Source organism: Bombus vancouverensis, chromosome 2 (assembly GCF_051014615.1).
Source record: "Bombus vancouverensis nearcticus chromosome 2, iyBomVanc1_principal, whole genome shotgun sequence".
Taxonomy (NCBI): domain Eukaryota; kingdom Metazoa; phylum Arthropoda; class Insecta; order Hymenoptera; family Apidae; genus Bombus; species Bombus vancouverensis.
This window is the reverse complement of record NC_134912.1, coordinates 10,562,485-10,584,542: the sequence shown is the minus strand read 5'-3', so window position 1 is coordinate 10,584,542 and position 22,058 is coordinate 10,562,485. Positions and strand designations below refer to the sequence as shown.

General features: G+C 31.1%; 4 protein-coding genes across 6 annotated transcripts in view; 2 read left to right on the top strand and 2 right to left on the bottom strand.

The window, feature by feature from the left end:
- Positions 1 to 283: 283 nt before the first annotated feature.
- LOC117163215 (putative inactive peptidyl-prolyl cis-trans isomerase-like 6) lies at positions 284 to 3,024 on the top strand. Its single transcript, XM_033345287.2, has 10 exons — positions 284 to 627; positions 711 to 899; positions 998 to 1,060; positions 1,135 to 1,291; positions 1,394 to 1,583; positions 1,662 to 1,812; positions 1,894 to 2,083; positions 2,190 to 2,380; positions 2,464 to 2,609; positions 2,681 to 3,024. The coding sequence occupies exons 1-10, from the start codon at positions 400 to 402 to the stop codon at positions 2,799 to 2,801; spliced, it is 1,626 nt and encodes a 541-aa protein (XP_033201178.2). The 5' UTR covers positions 284 to 399; the 3' UTR covers positions 2,802 to 3,024.
- On the bottom strand, positions 2,828 to 7,190 carry LOC117163214 (DNA repair endonuclease XPF mei-9). The gene is made up of 17 exons (XM_033345286.2): positions 7,058 to 7,190; positions 6,798 to 6,975; positions 6,524 to 6,703; positions 6,265 to 6,445; positions 6,036 to 6,188; positions 5,846 to 5,959; positions 5,614 to 5,762; positions 5,387 to 5,541; positions 5,066 to 5,297; positions 4,806 to 4,977; positions 4,568 to 4,735; positions 4,346 to 4,483; positions 4,058 to 4,276; positions 3,815 to 3,988; positions 3,585 to 3,725; positions 3,279 to 3,470; positions 2,828 to 3,183 (listed from the first exon to the last, which is right to left on the bottom strand). The coding sequence occupies exons 2-17, from the start codon at positions 6,863 to 6,865 to the stop codon at positions 3,022 to 3,024; spliced, it is 2,598 nt and encodes an 865-aa protein (XP_033201177.2). The 5' UTR covers positions 6,866 to 6,975; positions 7,058 to 7,190; the 3' UTR covers positions 2,828 to 3,021.
- Positions 6,930 to 8,108, bottom strand: LOC117163311 (UPF0669 protein v1g209471-like). The gene is made up of 6 exons (XM_076627093.1): positions 7,952 to 8,108; positions 7,666 to 7,826; positions 7,459 to 7,583; positions 7,258 to 7,374; positions 7,029 to 7,190; positions 6,930 to 6,975 (listed from the first exon to the last, which is right to left on the bottom strand). The coding sequence occupies exons 2-6, from the start codon at positions 7,693 to 7,695 to the stop codon at positions 6,930 to 6,932; spliced, it is 480 nt and encodes a 159-aa protein (XP_076483208.1). The 5' UTR covers positions 7,696 to 7,826; positions 7,952 to 8,108.
- Positions 8,109 to 10,561: 2,453 nt separating this feature from the next.
- Positions 10,562 to 22,058, top strand: part of LOC117163227 (uncharacterized) — a 267,579-nt gene continuing 256,082 nt past the window's right edge. For 2 of the 3 annotated variants that reach the window (XM_033345308.2, XM_033345307.2), the window contains exon 1: positions 10,563 to 10,877. The gene's annotated coding sequence lies outside the window, so the exon portion shown is untranslated. Of the gene's footprint in view, positions 10,878 to 22,058 lie in introns of all 3 variants that reach the window. The other variant, XM_076627864.1, reaches the window with a different exon arrangement.

Below are 22,058 nucleotides of genomic sequence, written 5' to 3'. Positions count from 1 at the left end.
GATATGTTTTATTATTCACATTAGGATAAATTTGATAGTAATGTTAGTTGAGTATATGAATATTTTATGTCTTTTTGTAATAAATCATATTTTTTTTTCAAACACGATAATAAATGGATTGATTTTATAAATAATAATTACAAGTATACAGTCGCAAATGATAAAATAAACTTCTCTCACTAGGTTCAAATGTAGTCTTCATTTTTTCTCGCTAATCTTGTACAACTTCAGTTGGGAAATGTTGTTGTAGCAATCTATTTTCATTGTAATGACACAGTGGCCACAACAGAACTTAAATTACAAATTAGATTTATTCATTATTTATATACCTTTATCACTTAGGTTCAATTACTATGTTAAATAACTTACTCAAGGAAAATTAAAATTAACTTTGCAATTATGCAAAATAAAGTCAAAAGAGGATTATCTGACAAATTTTATTTAAACTCTTGTAGAAATGATTGCATTCAAATTAAAGTAATAGGTATTATAAATACTATTGCTTTTCAGAAGGCACGATTATATGCAGAGAAATTATATCAACATATGGCATTTAAGTTTTGCATGCCACAAATTATAGAAATGTTTCAAATGGAGTGGCATGAATACATACTTAAAATGAAAAGAGTAATAAACTGCCATTAGTCCACTTGTGAAAGTACGTTATAATATTAGTATATCAATTATAAATTATAATTATATCTTTCTAGCAAATTGGAGGTGAAATGTGGTCATTAACACAAACTGTTGCTATTTTTATAAATAATAAATTCCTTGGTAATGATATACAATTCTTGCACTATATAAGTCAAGATTATATTTTTAGCTTACCTGTTGGTGTAGAATATTATGAAGATCTTGCTGCAGAACATTGCAAAAAATTTATGGAAAAATCTAAGGTAAATTATTCTTTGTTGTATAAATGATTTTATTTCTTTTTGTATATAGTAATCTAATAATATAAATTGTGCACTAATATGACATTGTTAAACTTTAGAGAAAATATGTTTATTTCACATTTTCTATAGATGATACACCTATTGGTTCATTCGTGTTTATGGTAAGAATTTGCACATAATTTAAAAAGCATAACAATCTTACAAAACTTTTATATTAAATGTTATATTAATTTAGCTATATTCTGATTTGTTGCCATTAACTTGTCAATACTTTTTAAATCTTTGCACTGGATATGATGAAGTAAAAGAATGTTACAAAGATGCTTATTATATAAATACATGTTTGCATCGTATAGTTAAAGATGGATGGCTCCAATGTGGAGGTATAGGAGGTATAATTCAATGTTATATCAATTAGTCTTTGGTTTAGTACTCTGAGTATTTTTCAAGTATTACCTACTGTCAGCTTTATTCTAAATATTTGCTTCTTGTAGGATTTGAACCATTTCAATCGGATAAAAATAATGCTGCTGATATTACAATACCTGATGAATCTTATTGTGTTCCTCATGATCGTCGAGGAGTTCTTTCAATGACAAATGATGGCAAACATTGTAATGGATCACAATTTGTTGTATGTTTAAAACCAAATCCTTGGATGAATCATTTTTATGTTGCTTTTGGGTGAGTTAAATGTATTAATCTTAAGTATTTTTATATGATTAAAGCAGAATAAAATAAACATTTAAAACTTGTACAAAGACAACTTATAGATGGTGCTAAAACTTTAAAAATATTAGAAGATATTTCAACATATTATGAACATCCACTTAAAAAAATTGTAATTTCACAATGTGGAGAATATAGCTTTAATAATGAACTTAAGTTGGAGGCAGAATCAAAGATCTTCCTTGTTTGTATAATTGAAACCAGTTATATTTATAAATATATTTATATTGTATTGTACACTAATTTCCTATTGCCCTTATTTCAGAAACATCAACCACCAGCAAGTATAGAAGGAGAAGATGTAAGAATCACTGATACTGCATTTGATTTTTACTCTATTACACCATGGCTTGATAATATTGTGGATAGTATAGACATTCGCGATACTGAATCGCTTTTGTTGGCTAAACGGTATTTAAATGGTCTCTATTGTCTTTCAAGTGACTATGAACCAGGTGTTTAAAGATAAAGAGTTCTATGGAGTACTAGTATTACTATATATACATATGTATTTCCTTTGTAAACATAAATACTCAGTAGAAATTGTATGATTTTTTATAGGAATGGATATGCGTTTTTATGAAAAAATTCATCTAATTGGTATGGCAGAATATAATACGATAACTGCTAAACTTCACGATTTATTGTTGAATTTTCAACCAGATATAATGACTGAACAAGAAAAAATGAGATTTATCTCAGAAGTTTCTAAAATTATTTTAGCATACATTTTTCATCATGAGCATAATGAAGTAAGTTAAATGTTAAAATTTCAGTTTACTAATTACAACTTAATATTTGTAAATCTCATATCATATATACATAATTTATATAGTTTTGTCTACAACATATTTCATTTAATACTCATGCAACAATACATAAAATATTAGAAATTGCACATGAAATAGTATTAAAAACTATTAAAAAGGCTGCAAAGAAATCTATAATTTCTCGGGAATGTGGAACTGCGAAAATTGCAAAGTATGCCATTTAACTTTTTATTGAAGAAGAAATATCTTTTATGGAATTATTTTTATATTTTATAATTACAGGATATTTGAACTAAAACATGTCAATAATATATTAGTCTCGGAAGGTTGTATGTCACTAATAGAAGAAATATTAAATAAAGCTATATTGTGTTTATTAAAAACTGTTGAAATGCAAGAATAATAAAAATGTAATGAAGAAAATTATAATTTTGATAGATAAAAATGCCTCACTTTTTATTATTTTTTTTTTTTGAAATTTATACACACACAACTCTTTTCATATCACGCAAGTTACAATACAGTATCCACAAATCTTAAATTTTATTTAAACATAACATAAAAATAATGTAAACAACCAGCATTTTAGAAAACAACATATTAAAAATAAAGTATTTAAAATATTACTGTTTGATTTTAGTAAACAGTTTTTTTCCTCGACCTTTGGATGCAAGTTTTTTACTATTTGTGCTTGATTTTTCTTCAGCTGAAGAAAGTTTTTCATGAAATGCACTATATAACATTTCTGCTTCGGTTTTATTTTCAATCATTTCAATAAGTTCTTCCTAAAAGGAAAATAGCATTATTCAAATGTACTATTCTTTATATTATTCGAAAATCCAATACCTTATCTTAACAAAATTTAAATTACAGCACTTACCTTTGTAAGTTTATTAAGATGATCTAGTGATTGTCCTTTACCTAATATTAAATGTAAATTTTTGGAAGTAACCCCAGGTAATTTTGAAACAAAATCTTGAATACGAGGATTATATTTCTCTGCTAATATTTCTTTGTTTTCTTCAATTCCAACTTGCGCAACTTTCTCTGCATTTGGTTGATCTTTTCCTTGCTATAAATTTATATATGATAAATTAGTAATATGAATGGTATCAATTTAGCATACTACTATTTCTATGTATTTTGAGTCTATAAACTCTTATAAATTATAATTTTATTTTATTACCTTCAGTTCTTCAAATAATTGTGCTGTTGCATGAGGTCCAGGTGACCATACAAGTTTCAAACGAGGAAAATGTAAAGTTAAAAGTTGAAGTTTTGAAGTGATAAACATATTTTGAACATCCTTGCTAGCATAATAATATCCCTATAATTAAGAATTTTGCCTTTTAATGAATTTAAAAATTTAAGTAACTGCTAGTAATTTTGCAGTATATATAAAACATATATATGTACTTGAAAACAGAATGGTTTATTTGGATCAAATTCTATTAGAAGCATTGGTTTGCTGTAATGTCTTGTCATAGCAATAGCTTGATTGTATAATCTCCCACTATTTAAAGAACCAATTAAATCAGAAATACTCTTCCTTTCAACGCAAATATCTGGTGATAAAATGTAATCTCCCACCTATAAACATAATTATAATATAAATACCTTTTGCCTTTAAATCATTTAAAATTTTTAATTCCTTTATACCTGTAATGTTATAGGTTCAACTTTCATGCCTCGTGTATAAAGTATAGCAGGTAGTTCACTTCTGAATTCTCTCATGTCAACTATGACAGTATTAGGAATTTCAGATATTTTCGATAAACCACCTTTACGTGTACTCAATTCACCATCTGCATTCGATTGTATTGCAAGATTTAAACAATCTTCAGATTTTCCGTCTTGGTCTTCAGGAATAACCATTGTCTGACATAAAAATATACTTTGTTATAATTCATATATATGTAAAGATTCATTTGAAATACAATAACATACAGTTTTAGCATTAATCAATAGATGAAATGCTTCTTTTTCTCGTCTTAAAGATGTAAGGTATTCTTGTTCTTCCACTGAGCTCTCATAGATTAAGAAATATACTTTTAAATCTATCGATGGATTATTATTTTGATAAACCTATATAAAAAATATATCTACTTGAGTTATAATGATACTTCATTAATAAATTAGAAAAAGTTGTTTTATTAATTTCACACATACTTCAATTTGTCGTACAGCAGACATGTCCGCTACGTACATAATGATATTATTTGGTGTATGTTCTGTTAAAGCGCGTTGCAATGCCATTGGATCACCGTGTTTTTTCAAACACTGTATCAAAACAATAGGTGTGTTTGTATTTATGTTAGTTAAATCCAGATCAGCAATCTACAAAAATAGTTCATATAGAATTCTTTTAATTTCATACATTACACAGTACAATAGATTCTAGTTTTACTTGTGAGCAATCTTCAAATAAAGTCTGTTGTTTGTTATCTTCAGCTGTTGAATCAGATTGATTTTCTTCTTTGACTTTTTGAGATAATGTTAATACATAAGCATCTTGTTCTTCCTCTGTACTATGTTCATTATTTTCTGCAGATGTAGATTTTTCTTCTGCATTCTTTCCACTATTGAAGTAAATGAAGCAATAAAATGTATATCTTAAGTATATATATGCTTTTAAATAAAAGATTATATTTTTAATTTGTTACATACGTTGTTTTTGTTATTTCTTTATGAGAAAGTTTCTTTACTGCTTCATACAGTAAATATTTATTGGCACCCATAGTTAAATAATTTCTTAACTGATAACAAATATTTCGATCATGTACCAAAATAAGAACCTTTTCAGGATTTTTGTTATTTTTGTTCTTTTTATTGTCATTCTCAATTTCAAGTAATACTTCCGTTAATGCTGTCCATTTTGGAGTAGCTTCAGGTTTTATTTCTATATAAAAATGATATGTACATTATCAAATTACGAAACCAATAAGGTAAATTATTTTTTAAAATAGAAATCTGTGCAAACAAGCTTACCATTTTTTTCGTTATAAATCCTGTCTTTCGCATTTTTAAATAAAGCATCTACAGAATCTGACATTAACCAGCCACTATTTTTTACAGCATATTCCATTGTGCGTAAGCGATTTAACATAGCATAAAACGATACACAATCTTCATATGTTGAACATCTAAATTGTAAATTTTTATATTTTTCTGTAGGAAATAAATTTTATTTATTTCATTGCTTTTTGAATACTTACGCGAGAAGATCACGTAACATTTTTAAATCAGATAATAATTGTTTAGAAGTAGAACTAAGTTGATGCCACATAGGATCTAATTGTGATTGTAATTGTTTATGAAACTTTTTAGCTATTGCATTTTCAACAGTTAAATCATCTAAATCCAACTGTAAAAAAGTAAAAAGAAAAAAGAGATAGACGGATTTTAGCTTTTATATAATCTAATAAATTATTAAGACTTCATACGTACATATTTATTAAGCCTTTTTAGTTCTTTTATTATATAATTCATTATATCAAGTAAAGAAGTTTGAATGTTTAACATTTTTGGTGTAATTTTTATGTGTAATTCGATAACATCTGGCTAAAAAAATTGTTTAATGAACTTTTTACGCTAAAATTCGTGATATATCTTAATATTAATAACTATATAATATTACCTTATTTTTTTCTAAACTATTATTTACAAGTGTATGAAAACGCGGCCATAAAAACAATTTTTTAACAAATAATGCTTTCATTACTCGTTCTACTTGCATAAATCCAACAGTAAATGCCAATGCCGAATTAGTGAAAGCTTTAATAAAACCAGTCTACAAAAAATTTATTAAATTAAGAATAATACTTTATATTATGTAACAGGGACTCATATCCTTTCTAAATACCTACTTTATTGTGTTGCCTATATAAACGAAGAGCGAATGCTTCTTGATATGAATTTAATATATTATGTGCTCTGTATACAAGAATTCCAGTAATTAAATTTAATGGAACTCTTTTTTTTATGAAATCTACTATAAGAATTCGACCTGACATAAATAGCACACCACCTTCCAAATACAGTCCTTCTCTATAATTATTAAAAAATAACAAAGTGAAAATATTAAACGGGATTTTTGGTTCAAAAAGTTGCTATTGTGATGCAAACCTTTCATCAGAGGTATATTCGGAAGATACAATACGGGGTAATTGATTGAGTCCTTGACTTTTTAAAAAATCAATAAAATATTGTTCATCGTGATTTGTAGTCCCTAAAACTATAACTAAATTTCCAGGATCTATGTATGCTCTTAATATATTTGCAAATACAGTTTCTAAGCCAAGTCCTCTAAAAAGTTATAATATAAATAAGTCAGAATCAACTGAGAAACAAAATAAATGAAATATATTTTATATAATACAGAAGTAAATACAATAATTACTTTGCCATAATAACCAAACCATCTTCATGGAGTATTTCCAAAAATATTTGATTCTCGTACTCCAACATGATTAATTAAGGAAACTCATGCAATGTATTACAACACATCAAAATAATATATGAAAAAGAAAATCTAACAAATACCAGATAATGGATGATGAGATTGATGGCTTTTGTTCCTAAAATAATAATACTTATAATTACTTATATGAAATATGCATGTATTATGCACTTTAGATATTTCTGTATTTTAATATATACCTCATTATGAATATCTAAATTTCTTTTAAATGATGTGTTTTCTGTATCTGTTGTTTCATACACTAAAAGAATATATTTACTACTTTCATGTGATGGATGTCCATATATTCCTATACTAACTGGTCTTTTAAAGCTGAAAAAAGATATATTTACTACAATTTATATATTTATTTGTTTATACAAAATTATATTTAATATACCTATCAGGAATAACAATAACATCATCCCCACATGTAGCAGATTGAAGACAATACTGATCTGGTTCGTATGTCGGTTTTGTTACTATTTGCGAAGCATATAAATCTGTATCTCCAACCCTATGAAATATATATATATATGTAAAAACAACATATGTATGTAAATTAATAATTAATATAACATTATCTTAATAACTTACTTACTCAGATATTAACACTATTCTAACAAAACCATCGTAAGCTAAATTATAATATTTGTATGAACCTCCTGCAACTTCATCAGTTACATAATGTAATAATTTATCTGTAGATGCTAACACATAGGATATCTGTGAAAATAAGTTCTATTATTTTAGGTTTGTACAATAATCCAAGAATTTCAAATCATAAGTATATAAAAAATGTCTTTACCAAAACAAGAAATATAAATATATTCTTCATAGTATAATGAATGTTAACATGTTCAACATGCAATAATCATAAATTTGTTGCTATAATCCTTAAAAATCTCACTATAATAACAATATTACCCAATTAACCTTCTTTGCACGCAATTCATATGTAAAGTGTTTCTGGTAAAGTTAAAATGGAACATTAATTAATAAAACTGTAACTATTATGTTATCAATTAAAGCTAATATATCTTATGAATATTTAATAAATATATAAAATTTGTATTAAAAAGTTATATTCTTACAATAAAATATTTTGCACCAATCTTTCGAGCTATGTACGTTTGTGTTCGAAAAAAATATTTGAGGTTAACATGTTTAAATTAAAAGTAACAATTCATCCTATATATTATTTCTTGCAGGAATAACATGTAGGATCTTTGTAAATAAATTACAGAATGTTGAAATTATAACAATTATAAAAAGTTCATTTATATTATATATGGTTTATTTTATACGTAGTATGTATTTTGATTCAAATTTGATAAACGCATTATTTGAATAAAGTTTGGCAGATGTCGCATTAAATATATTTATACATTATACATGTACATACACATATATAAATTAATAACATAATAAATTAAGGCTTAAATAACAAGATATGTACTTACGTATGCCAATAATTATATTGTATGGCATATAATCATATTGCAAACGTTAAGAATAATAAAAGCAAATAAGTGGTTACAAGATATATATATTTATATACATATTATACATTAACAAAACTGATGAAGACCGTGATAGGTAATAATTAGAAAACTTCTGACTACTTTTAAAATAAATATTTAAAATACAGTGTAATTTAATTGTGAATAAAGTCAATAATCTTTCAAATATCACTGTAGAAAAATTAGAGTAATTATACATATATATGTATGTATATGTATGTACATACTTTATGAATTCATACAAATTTAATTTACAAATTACGTATTATGTTCTAGTCTCATATTTATTTATTTAATTGCAAAAATTATTTTTACAAGGATATAGTATTGTTCACATAATCTATGACGATGATTAACACGTATCAAAGCTCTTGTTTATAGGCCCCTTGTTGCTCGCACCTAACACTTCGTAACCAAGTACGATATCCGGTGCATCACTATTACGAAAAGAGGTATAATAATAATTACTTAGTAGGAATTATTTGTAATAATTAGATGCTATACATATATGTTGGTAATAATTTTTCATGAAAATGTTAAAAAATGTTTAGTAAAATTATTCTTATTCCTAAAATTATTTGAAATAAAAGTGACAATTAATGAAACATTATTTTGTTATTGCATCAATCGAAAAATCAAGCAAATGAAACAAATGCAATAATAATCCTAATTGTCTTTAATTTCGTGATCAGATCTAGCAACTTGCACTATATCTTTATAGTGCAGAAACTAAATGTTGTATATTTTCTATTACGCAAATAGCGTGTTATCAGGAGGCATTAGAAGGTCGTCATCGTATTCATGTTCTTCGATACCAATGGTAGTCTAACACTGGTCCGTCGAATTGCATGGCGGTTACCTCGATTCAACCAGTGCAATAGGATCGGTCGGTATAATACACACTTTTTCCTACATCGATATAAGCTACCAGACCGGTAACAGTCTCTCCTTCTCGCGGGGTGTAAACAGGGCCTATGACGAGTCTGCAAGTGGAAGAAAGAAGGGGCGAGCGGTAGCGCGGGTGAGAGTGTCGACTAAGGACTCCTGGGTAGTGATGTGTGCGACGCCTTATTAGCGATGGGAGCAATACCCTCTTGATCCGTTTTCGATACTCTAACAAACGACTTAAGATCAATTATGAATACCGCCGATAACACTTTAGGAAGCCTTCGTATTTGGATGAGTCATTTCAGAAGGTATTGTCTTATTATTTTTTAATTATTTCAACAGCAATAAATAAGTTTTTCAGAAGACACACTGGTCAACTGCACTTTTTATTTATTTCTTAATTTCATTACACAAGTACTCATGAGGACGACATAAATAATAATAAACTTTAAGGTAAATTTAAAAGATAGTACTTGTAACATTATCACTTCCCTGAACTTTCCAATTTATGGAGTTGACCAGCGTACTTCTATATATGTACGTATGTTTATTATTCTCCTTCAGATTACAAAGGTTATACAATTCAGTATAAACGAAAGGAGGCGTTTACGTATTTCTAAATAGTTTAAATATGTATATACTTACATATATTTCTATAATTTTATTACTAGACTACGGATATTTATGCAGATTCGCATTTTTATAAATATATAATTTCAAAAATAGAATCTATATGCATTAATACAGCTACAAATTTCCTATAAATGTAAAAAAACCCGCATTTTATTTATTACTAATTTAATTCCAATTTTTCTTACAAACATCTTCACTTATTTTAATCGCAAATATCCACATTTAATCGCTACACATTAACTATTATAAACGTTCGAGAATTGTATTTAATGTGATTAAAAACGTTACAATGAAATATAATTTACGAACAAGTGTGTACCATTAATATAATTACAATACATTCTGTCCATATTTCAGATTTCTCAAAGATTCATTTATCGAATGAGTGGGGAATTAGAAATTCCTGGTGAATCGATCCTATCACTAGGGAGTATGCATGTGTGTACGAATGAGAAGACTTAAGGGACGATACGGCGGTGAATCGAGCCTAAGGGTCGTAGAGTGGGGAAAAGAGGGAAGGGAGAATGGTGGAGGGTCAAAAAATGTGTAGGTGCGCGCGCAGCTGCTTTGTCTCTGTTGTCGCGATCTGGTGGGGGGATGGCCGGACCACGAGGGGCCACAGGGGTCCGTGAGCGGACCATGGCGGACCAAACGCGACTGCATCCTTTCAGTCGGCCGCTGAACCCGCGCGCCGTGCGGTTGTTCGTGTGTGTATTGCACTTGACTTCGATTCATCGCGTATCGTTCTTTTTTTATTCTCCACTGCGGGACTACGCGTGTGAGGTTTTTCTATTCGCCGGCTATCCATCCGTACCTGCGAAGGTAACAAAGACCGAGGGAAACGGCAAGGCTATAATCCAGAGGAATCTTTCCTGACCAAACCAGGACCACGACACACGCTCACGGATTTTTTGGAGTACGTCTTTAGATTGTTTTCGTGCGCGGGCGTAACGCCGACGTGAAGTTCTTCTGCATGGTAAGTAACACACAAATGTATTTTATCTTAAAAAATTGTCGCGTATGCTCTGTTCCTTGTACCGTTTCTAAAGTGTCGCGAACGTGGATTCTTATCTTCGAAGAATCATATATCGCCTTTCTTATATCGATGTGAATATGCAGATTTTCATTCTTTCAATAAAAAAATGGATTAAATTTCTCTTTCTTTTGTACTGAAGTATATAAATTAATATCGAAACTATCGATGACTCATATAATAAGAGAAAATGAAAGGTATATGAGAAAATAGTGTAAAGGAAAGGAAAAGCTTTTATCAAAAGTGCATCGTTGTAAATCTACGTAATTACCATGAAAAATTTATCATTTTGATTACTTTGATAATTCTAATATTAAGTCAATAAATGTAATATAACAAATATAATGTCCCATCTTGTGATTTTAAGCATTAAAGAATTGTACATTCGATTGTGAATTTCTATAATCTGTCGAAATGACATATTCATAATTGGCATAAGAGAGGCATTATGGTCCTTACCTGCAATTCTTTCTTGTCGTTCCGCGGAAGGATATTTCGTTAGACAATCTAATTTAGTTAAGATGCTACTAACGAACTTGTTCGAAAGAAAGAGAACAAACATTGGGCAAGGTTTTCACACGTGTATGCAATGTAAAATGTATGTAGCTTCGAGATACGGTGAAGTGATGTAATGAAGAGGAAGATAGATGAACGCGAGGTAGGTTAGGTTTTCGTTTCTGTGGTTGAAAAACATTTCGCCGCGAAACCGCCACATGTGTTTCCGGTTTCGTGAATTTGTCGCAAGAATGCGACACACGTCAAAAACTAACGGAAGTAACATACTGTTAAAAAACAGGATATCGTATAATACTTTCTTTGTTTCATTTTCTGTTCTGTTTATCGCTCGTTGATTATGATAAACACAGATAAAAATATATTTTATAGGAATAAAATCAAAGGCGGTTCGAGTATATGTTAGATTGGGGTATATGAAATGTTTTTCCAAATAACCGCACAGTTTGAAATTGAAACATCATATAATCAAAATAACGTCCATATTGATTCTAGCCTCAGCTAGCTTCATTATTTAAAATCTATAAGAATTATTATCAACTGTAGAATATAAAAATTATCGAAATAAGATTAGAATATCTTTTAGAATAATTTATGCATTTCTCGATTGATAAATTTATATTTCTAGTAACTTACATTGCACTTTTCCAAAATTCGATCTGGTATAAAAAGTCACATAAATATCCTGATTATTCATGAGATCCAATAATAATGTTTCGATATTTCTGTCATAAATCTTTTTAACACTCGAAATGCGTAATTTGTAATAAATTTCTATTTTAATATGGCGATGTTGGTCTGCCTAACTAAGACTAAGAGAACATTTCATGTGCCTCAATCTAATAATTAAAAGCATGCCTCCAAAAGGACGCTAACTAAACCGTAATTCTATATAATTTACTAACGATAAAGGTAAAAGAGAAAAATTATACCCATAATCACTCTTCGTGAGACGAGATACAAGCTAAAATGCTAAACGATGTTTGAAACTAAGGTGCGTACTTAATAATAAGGATTCTGTTTTTGTTGTTCTTATGCGTGTATGAATATTGTCGTACGTACATATGTATATTTGAGAGGCGAACGTACAATTGGTACGCTTGCCTGTGTGTATAACACTGGTAGTGCTTTCAGCAACGTAGAGTACGAAATTGTACGTAATTATACCATGTAATCGTAAAGTACTTGGTGTGGTATTCGTGGTGCGTTATAAATACAACGAGTATCTGCTACTGTTTCTTCATTCGCTTAGTCATATTTCTCTTTGTACTCGACAAAAATTATAAAGAAAAAAAGTATACTATCTTTTGTGTCGAGGGATATAAAGCGGAGGTATAATTCGAAGCTTGAATAATATTACATATTGTTGTAATTTCAACTACCAAAGCGTAATAATGTCGTATTGTTATTGACTAGGTATTAATATAATCGTGCAAAAGGACCCGAATAACAAAGGATAAATAAATTTTATATCGATAATATCAACTAAGAATCAAAATAATAGGTATCTATTATGGTAATAAAAATAGTTAAGATTTATTTTAGAAAAGTTTTAAATTACAAAAATTATTATTGAAATTGGTGAGAGATTTCTACGATTATCGATGGACAGTTGTTTTATGTCTTCATTTATTTCGCGTTTTATCGCGGGAGAAAATGATGGTTGTGGCAAGTTTTCAGGAAGCAATTCTCGTTAGTAGAGAATTTAAAATGACTATATTCGATTATGTTCCGTACCGGCATCTTGCTAATTTCGTAGCGTAATCAAGTGAACAGAAAACGTTTCAATAAGTGTGCTCGTACAGAACGAGTGGTGTGTACCGGGACAGACACAATTGTATACGTTGGACGTGAGAAACGAGTTTTATCGCGGTTTGTTTGTTTTTTCTTTTTTTTCAAGTCGTGGCAGAAATTCGAAAATCGATCAAAAAAAGCGATAAACAGCATTTTAAGTTTTTATCTGTTCGAAAACAGCGTTTATAATGGGATAATTGCATACCTTTTAAATGGGACCTTTTTTGCAAGTCATTATTTGAAAAAATTAAAAGGTTTTATTCTTTGTAATTAATTAAAATCCTCCTTACTATTTGTAATTAATTACAATTCTCCTTACTATCTAAAAAGATTAAAATCTTGTTTAAAAATTTAAATACATATGTAATAAACATTTTAAAAACAAAATATTAGAGAAACATATTATGAATTTTGTATGACAATATATTTACTAGAAAGTTTCCATTATATTGAGCAAGATTTCTATTTTAAAGTAATTGTTAATTCATCGCTTAAAAGATGTGCAGTTTAAAGAAAATAATTATTTATTTTTTATTTGTTTAATTATTTATTTAACGAAGAACATATCACTTTAATACAGACCTATTCTTCGCAAGATTTTATTTATTTACTCCAGTTAAAGTATTCAATGAAATGTTTTAATCTCGTTATTTCTCGTTTTTTTTCTCCCATCAAGGTTCGACGTTTTATCGATGACTTCGTAATACGTAAACACAATTTATTGTGACATAGTTCCGTTTCGTGAAACGAGAGCTCCCAGAGAGAGAGGGAGTGAGGGAGAGAGAGAGAGTGAGGGAGGGAGGTTGAGGGAGAGAGAGAGAGAGCGAGAGACAGAAAGAGAGAGTGGTTTCAACGATTATTGAAATTGAGCCATTAGTGAAGGCGATTTTTATTCCAGACCTGAGAACTCTTTGTAATACATGTGTACCTACGATCGTAAACATCGAACAGAATACACGTTTAAGGATGCTTCGAGTACTTTTCGAATCATTTTCGGTTTTATTTTAGCGCGACGTTATCGTGATTGCTTGAACGTTATACCGATTTCTGGTTTTACTGCGTGTTCAAACAAGTGTGCTTATGTACAGACGATAAATTCACCTTTAAATCGCTCGAAAAGAGAAACAAACGATGTAGATAAAAAGCTGTATTAACTATTTATTTTAATGTGTATATTTTCGTGGTTATTATTTGAATATATTTTTTTCTACAAATAATTATATTGTAGAACGTAATAAAATAATAAATATCCCTATAGAAAAAAGCTATGAACAGATTGAAAGAACCTCGATAATTTCTGTACACCTATATCTATATTCAAAAGACTCTTCCTCGAATATTGATCTGAATTAAGCTCTTCGCTATTTAGTTCGTATTAGGGAGAGTGTGTTATTCAGTTTGTTCCTTTCAATATATAGATCATCTATAATGAATCAATATTATACCTAAGGCTATATATACGAGCATAAAGTAAAAATATAGGAATATATTATAAAAAGCTTTTTGTCCACCTTTTGAGTGAAGAAGTGCAGATACGAGTCGTTCGTTGACCAATGTAATCATGAAACTCGTTACAGAGCTAATGAGATTTCAAACTGTTTTCTATATAATATGTACAGTATATACATGAAAGTTTTCTGTACTAAATGTTCAAATACTTTTGCGAACTACTATTAAAGTTAACTATTCACAAAACGATTTCATACACTCAGAGTTATTTGCTCGCATTAATCTTCATTATAATTCTTGAAGTCATGCACAAATTGAGAAAAACTATATACCATGTGCCAATATTTTTTAAGAGGTTAAATTTGATGAAACGAGGGGGATCTCCGGAAGATCTTGGTTGATCTGGAGTTTGATCTCAGGGCCGACCGTTAAAGGCAATCCCCGAGTTTGTGCCAACTCTCCAACACTAGTGTCGCAGTATGACAATCGATCTCTGTTGGAAACGTGTATATCGAACGCATTTTAAGGTCTCGTTAATCTTCCCTGTCGCGTTCGATGGCTCGGTAAATTTCTACATCGTTCGACATAGAGATGGAAACGAATAATTGGTGTTATTAATTACAATCGATTAGTGAAGATGAATAAGTAAGGAAGAAGTTGAGCGAAAAATCGAATCTTGTAATATTGCAGCGTTCAATTTAGTACTTTTTGTCCTCTTCTGAAACAATCTTCGTTCATTTGGCTATTTCGTCGACAATGGTTGAATGCTTTAATTTAGAAAATTTATAAATCATATATAAATTATATTATTAAATATGATATTCTTATTTCTCGGAATAATGTGCAAAAAAGCTCGTAGTATGTAAAAAAATTTCACTCTAAACTTTCCATAAATTAATAAAGATGTTGTATCGCTAATTTTTTAATATAAAGAATAATTTAAGAATAACTTAAAATCGTTGGATCGAGCTGGATGAATCATCCTCTGTAGAGCATAAACTCTTTTCTCTTTTCTCAGATACGATCCGCTAAATCCTTTTAAGCGGTACATAATGATCATAATGCAGATTTTATTGATAATCTACAATAAATCGAGTACGTTAAACCACTTGTACTTCGATATATCTTTGACGATGAGAGTAATCGATTTTAAGAAGATAAATAAGTTAAAAAAGTTCATCAGATATTTATTCGCCGTTGCAAATTGTTAAAGTGTCCAGTTCTGTTACATCATAGGACTCGTAGGAGGGTGACTGCTTGTAACGATGACCTCATTTTTCGTCATCATCTTGGTTTTACGATTTTTCCTGTATACATAATATAGAAGGAGAACTACGATCGACCGGGCACTTAAGGATTGTGCACGTTGATAAAAGTAAAAGGTGAAGCCAATATTTAGATTCGTTATCGATTGACCCTCAAACTCGCAGGACTAGGAATCAGACAGCCACCATAGGTCTCTCCCTTTGATAAGTCTCCTGCTTGAGCACGATTCCATTGAAACTTTCGAAAATTTCTCATCGTCTAATGACTCTCCATCGTGATTACATTTTCCTTGTTCGATCGTGGTTATTCAGATAAGAAAATGCTGGAAGGTATATTTTACCTGGAATATTGTAATATTTTGTGCATTATTTATTCTTCGATCGTGTAATCCGAATTTTTTAAATTTTGATTCAAAGGAGATAAATATAGGAAACGATAAATCAGATAACCTGTTTTATTTAGGGGATTTTGTGATAAATTTTCAAGTCTTTGTGATTGCACATAATGTCTTTTAATGTTTCAAAGCATGCAGATCCTTTCTATTAAATTATTAGTAACATTAAAATCTTTGTAGAGATTTTTTTACAAAATTCACTTTCTTTTACAAAATTTAATTTGAATTTGATTAAGACAGGTCTGTAACATATTTAAGTATCGGTCGGAGATCGATAAATGAATAGTGAAGATTTGGCATGAAAATGGTTAAATCATTAAAATTTAATTTTATTTACATTTTTCTCAGATCGAAGATTTTGTAACTTACATTCTTTTTGCTTTTGAGCCCGTGTTATTCCTAATATGACATTCTACCAGTTTTAATCGAACCACTTTTTGCTTTTCGGCAATGTTCTTCAATTAAAATTCAATATTGCCACGAATTCAAAGACACATCGAAGTAAGACGATTCGCGAGACATATCCTTTTTTCAAGTAGAAGTTTATCTTCTTCCATGGACTTGTTTTTCAACTTTTAAGCGTTGCGTGTATTCTTTTCTTTTTTTTTCACGGTGGTTCGTGTCAAGTCCTGCAACAGTTTACAAAAATAAATAATGTTCGTAACGCAACGCGACTAGATCTTAAATCTTCGGAACCGGCCTTAAATCTTGATCGTCCCACATGCCTCCATGTCTGTGTGCGCGGAGGCCTGGAACACGAACGAAAAGTGGTGCTCCAGTGAAAAAAAGAATCGGTCGCCGGACATTCAGGTAGAAAAATTCGTTTTTTTGAATAATTTATTCCGTATAAAAACGAAAACCCTAGCGATATTCAAATTAACGTGCTTTGAGAAAAAACGAAACCGCAAGTTTCCTTTTGGTTTTCTATGTGTGTGGACGCGAAGAAATTAAGCCGTAGTAGGTTATTGTGTTAACAAATATTTATTTTTCCTATAATAATTACTTTTATTACTTTAATATTGCTTTTATAGTACTTTCTCATGTAGTCTTTACTTAGTTTTCTTTTTTATAACTCACCATCCATTTTTATAACGTTCTTGGCTTCATTTTGCTCGTTTCAAATTTTGTTAATATTCCATATTTTCAAAACTGCTGAAACAATTCGAGATTACTAACTGACATCGCTATTTCATTATCCGATAAATTATTACACCAATTAATAGACTTAATAATATAAATCATAATATCATGCTTATGATGTAAGTAAAGATATCTTAAATTCATGCGTACAAACAATGATCTGGTAAATTTTTGAAGAAAGTAAAAAAAAAAGAATTGTAAGGAAAGAATGCTGAATGCAATTACAGAGATATTTCGCATTCAAGAGGAAACAAATGGGGAAAGTCGACGAGCCTGTTTCATCTCGGATTTGTCAAGCCAGAATACGTTGGCCCTTGCATTCAGCTTTGTGTGGGTCTTTAATTGGCCATATTTTTAACTCCGAGCCGAGGCTGGTTCACAGCGATAATTTTTTCTTTCATTCCCTACGCGTTTCTGTTTCTTCATCGTGAAATTGACTGCCTCGCCACGCATGCTCAACCTCCTAATAAACTGCGAAACAGCTGGAAATTTTGCAAATGGAAATCGATAGAAAAGTATCTTAAAAAGAATATAATGCGCTGTCTCCTCTTCTGAATTTTTAATATTTTCTTCTTATTCTTGTCTTTAATAACGTAAGAATATTCGTTAAATCTACTTAACAGTGTAAAAGAGAAACGCACGTAAATAAATACGAATTATTTTATAGTGTAATATTGAAATATTGCATCAAATAAATAAATATTGCAATTTATTTTAATTATCAATCTCAAGTTTGTATCAGCCCATATTTAATAGAAGTCAACTACTTCGTAGTATACCTAATACCGTAATATCATACATATCAATACATAAATAATATTACAATATACGAATATTGCAATTTCTTTTAATTACTAACCAATAATCTCAATAATAACCAATAATCTCTTTGAATTAGTCGTTAAAAGAAAACAAAAAAAAAAAGAAAGGAAGAAATAAAAATAGCAGAAAACTCACTCTGTTTGCCATTGAGAAGAAGGTAGAGGGAGCCGTGCCAAAAATTCTGAAACGGCGTCTATTTAACCGCCAGCAAACAAGAGGGGCATTGTTCTCGCTTCGGTGGAATCAGTTCCGAGTACCGGTGTATCATTGTCAGTTTGTAAGAAAGTTCCTTTTTCGTATGACTTCACCATGGCATACAAAACCATTCATCTTCCATGATTTATCCCAGTTTCTCGTTAATCGTCAAGTAACCTGGTTAAGATTCTTGCCAAATCTCCAATATAGTTGTGTTTCGTTAATTGATCCCGTAAATGGAATAAGACCTTATCAAGCCAATTATCGATGCTCCAAGTATCTCTTTCTTCGGCGAATACGAATGAGATAACAATTGCTGACGTATTTGTTTATTTTATATACTTAACGCTATGAACTATTCCGTAATATCAAGAAGCTATGAGACTAGCAATGGTCATCAGGTAAAGAAGCAAAATCCTAATCTTAGCCCGGTTAATGCAGCGCTACTCTGGTCGCAATGTCCTATCTATCATTCTGAAACATCTACTACCAAGTATTATGATCAATAATCTATCTGAATATACTATGTGCTTTCACATATTATCTGCATTCTGTATATTTTTGTGTCTCTAAGTTTCCCATAAATACGCGAATATCTCCGGTCTATTTACGACCGACGGTATATCTCACTTGAATGTGCATCTCGCTGCACACCTGCATCCTGCATCCCTTTCGTCTTTGCTATCGATTGCACGACGTCCATGACGTCATATCGCGGAGTAGTGACAGTTAGCCCCCTATCGGCCTATCGTCTATCGGTGACCGTACAGTTGTGCAGCGTTTATACGTCTCGTTACCTTGTATCCTCGCAACGTAGGAATCAGAACAGGATCGACACGACGCGACGACGACGCGACGCTTTGATAGGTGTAGAGGTGGGAATGCACGGACAGAATGGAGGGGAGGAGACGAAGCGGGATATTGTCGAGGCGTAACAGATCAAAGTGAAAGTTGAGGCACGACTCGCAAGGAGCAATACGACGGCTGTGCTTTACAGACATTCTTTTTCTATCTTTGTCTTCCTTTCGTTCTTCCCTCGTTGGGACGTATGGAGTGAAGAAGAAAGGAAGAAGAGCCGGAATCACGAGCCGAACCGGAGCCGAAACGATCGTGTGCACGCTTCGTGCCTTTGACTTCTCTCGACGCAACGATTACGCGATTATATCACGGCGTGTCCCGTTTCTTTTAAAAAGGAAAACCTCCCCTCCCTCTGGCCCTCCATGGCCTCTATGTAATATCGGTCGACTATCTCGCTCTCGCTCGCTTGCTAAAGTTTCTCTCTCTATCTCTCTCACATCCAATCGGCGTTGCATCCTTTCGTCACGATTCGTGCTGACGTCCCATCCAGCGAGTGTGCACTTCCGACCAACTGGTCAACCACTCCACACGCCACTTACGCACTTAGACCCGACGAAAGGGTCCTCACGCCCGTTTCAGAATCTATTTTTATCATCGAGATCTCTCCCCGTGTGTATATCGTCGGTTCGATACCGTTTTGCTTTCTGCTGGTTGTTCTTCATGAGGGCGTGAAACTTTCTCAGTGCCCATTTTCACGTATGCGCGTGTATTTCATATTTATTCTCGTATTTCTTTTGATTTTGGATTTTATTTTGGTATTTCAAGTAGATAGGCTTTGGTATTTCTGAATTGTAATGGTTCCGGCGTGTTTATGGATTAAGAGCTGGAATTGTCTCTCGAAACTCTTTTACGTAGTTTCTTTCCTCAAAGTGGAAATTTGTTTAAAGTATGCATATGCAATTTCTTTAAGATATTTTACAACTGTTTGAGCTTGTTCAACTGTTGTTAGCTTGAAAGGTAAATAAAAGAATAGGTGGCAGAAGTGCAATTTTTACTCCAATTTCTTTGCTGTTCAATTGTAATAACCCGAAATGAATGTTATATTTTAATTAATATCATTAAAATATAGATAGTTTTTAGGTAGATTTTGGTTTTAATATCTATTCGATATATCCCGTTTTATTTGCGATTTTTCTAAAATAGGAGATACCTGGAGAGAAAAGTAAGAGGAACAAATATTTCAGCGAAAGCAATACAGAAGGAAGTATAGATGAAATATGTATTTTGTAGAGTATCGTGTTTCGCAATGCGGTATTTAATTGCTGAATCAGAAATCGTACAGCTGTTGGAGTCAGTGACTCACTAAGACTACGTCCAGATTTGACAGTGACGCGACGCTGCGTGTTCTCGTTTATAACAAATCGGATCCACGTATAAACGCGAGGTCGCCACGAGGAAAGGCACGATTTATTCGAGCGTTTTCAGGATGTCGTTGATTTTGTATTTGAACAGATGTCGCGTCGGCAACGTGATTCCTGGCTACAAATATTTTTATCCTTGTCCAAAGTAAGCAACGTTGAATTATTCGTGCGTGCATCGTTTCCTGAACGAAAAAGCTATTTTTTTTGTATCGCGAATTTTTGCAATGTACAAGGCGATTTTGACGATTGGGACACTTGACGATAAGTACACAATAAAATATAGATCTTTTTGTCGTTAATTAATTTTCAAACATTGGCCTCTCGTTAAATGAAAGTGGACAGATGGACTTGAATTAAATGAGGTAAATACAAATTGAGGATAATGCTTAATTTGCAGAATGTTTGGTTTCTGCTCTTATCTGCCTTATCTCCATCTTTTCTGTCTAAATCTTATCTAGTTTCCCTAGTTTTAATGCAAAGTAAAGCTTCGTGTCTGCAAACTGCCGCAAGATGTTCTATATGAAACTATTACAATCGGCTCTGAAATTTCTTGCTCGTATAAACAATACATTAATATTAATTATTACGATATCTATAAACTAATTTCTCTGTTTAAGTTTCCACTATTTTCTCATAGATGAAAATATAATTTTATTAAAAATATATGTGATCTATCGTTTTAAATACTCTACCCTTGCACGAATATCTGAACAAAATCTGTAAAAGATTTAACTCAACCTAACAGCTATTGACTTATAATATTATAATAATCAGCCATCCGCTTCATAAAAAAATCCTGCATATGTTTAGTTAATTATAAACAAAATCTTACAGCGTTATTATCTTCTCCTATCACAACCAATCCAAATTCTTAATTGCATATATCTTTTTAAAAACCTTACTTTATAAGATCACCCTATCTGTAGATTATCGTAAACAAAACTGGGACAATCTGTACAACAATATCTGCAACAACCTCGACCGTTGATCCTTTCACAGGAACGCAATCAACCCAATACTCTACCTACCTAAAAATAGCAACATCAGTATACATTCTAAAGAAAGGGACACCGTTTTGCACGGTGTTTTTATCACGGCATCGACGTTGTCGTTACGTTTGCCGCTGAGAAAAGTGTTCTCATAAGTGGTCGCGTTGCAGAACGAAACAATGGTTGGTATTCGGAGCGCGTGCATTTATTTAAATCGCGGAGAGCAAGTGTTGCTCCTTGCGGACGGAGTGCACAGCGAAGAGGTTAAATATATCTGGCCTGGCCTAACCGTTCCTTCTATCCTCATTCCTTTCGAATGGCCAACCAGCTACTATGCCTGGGT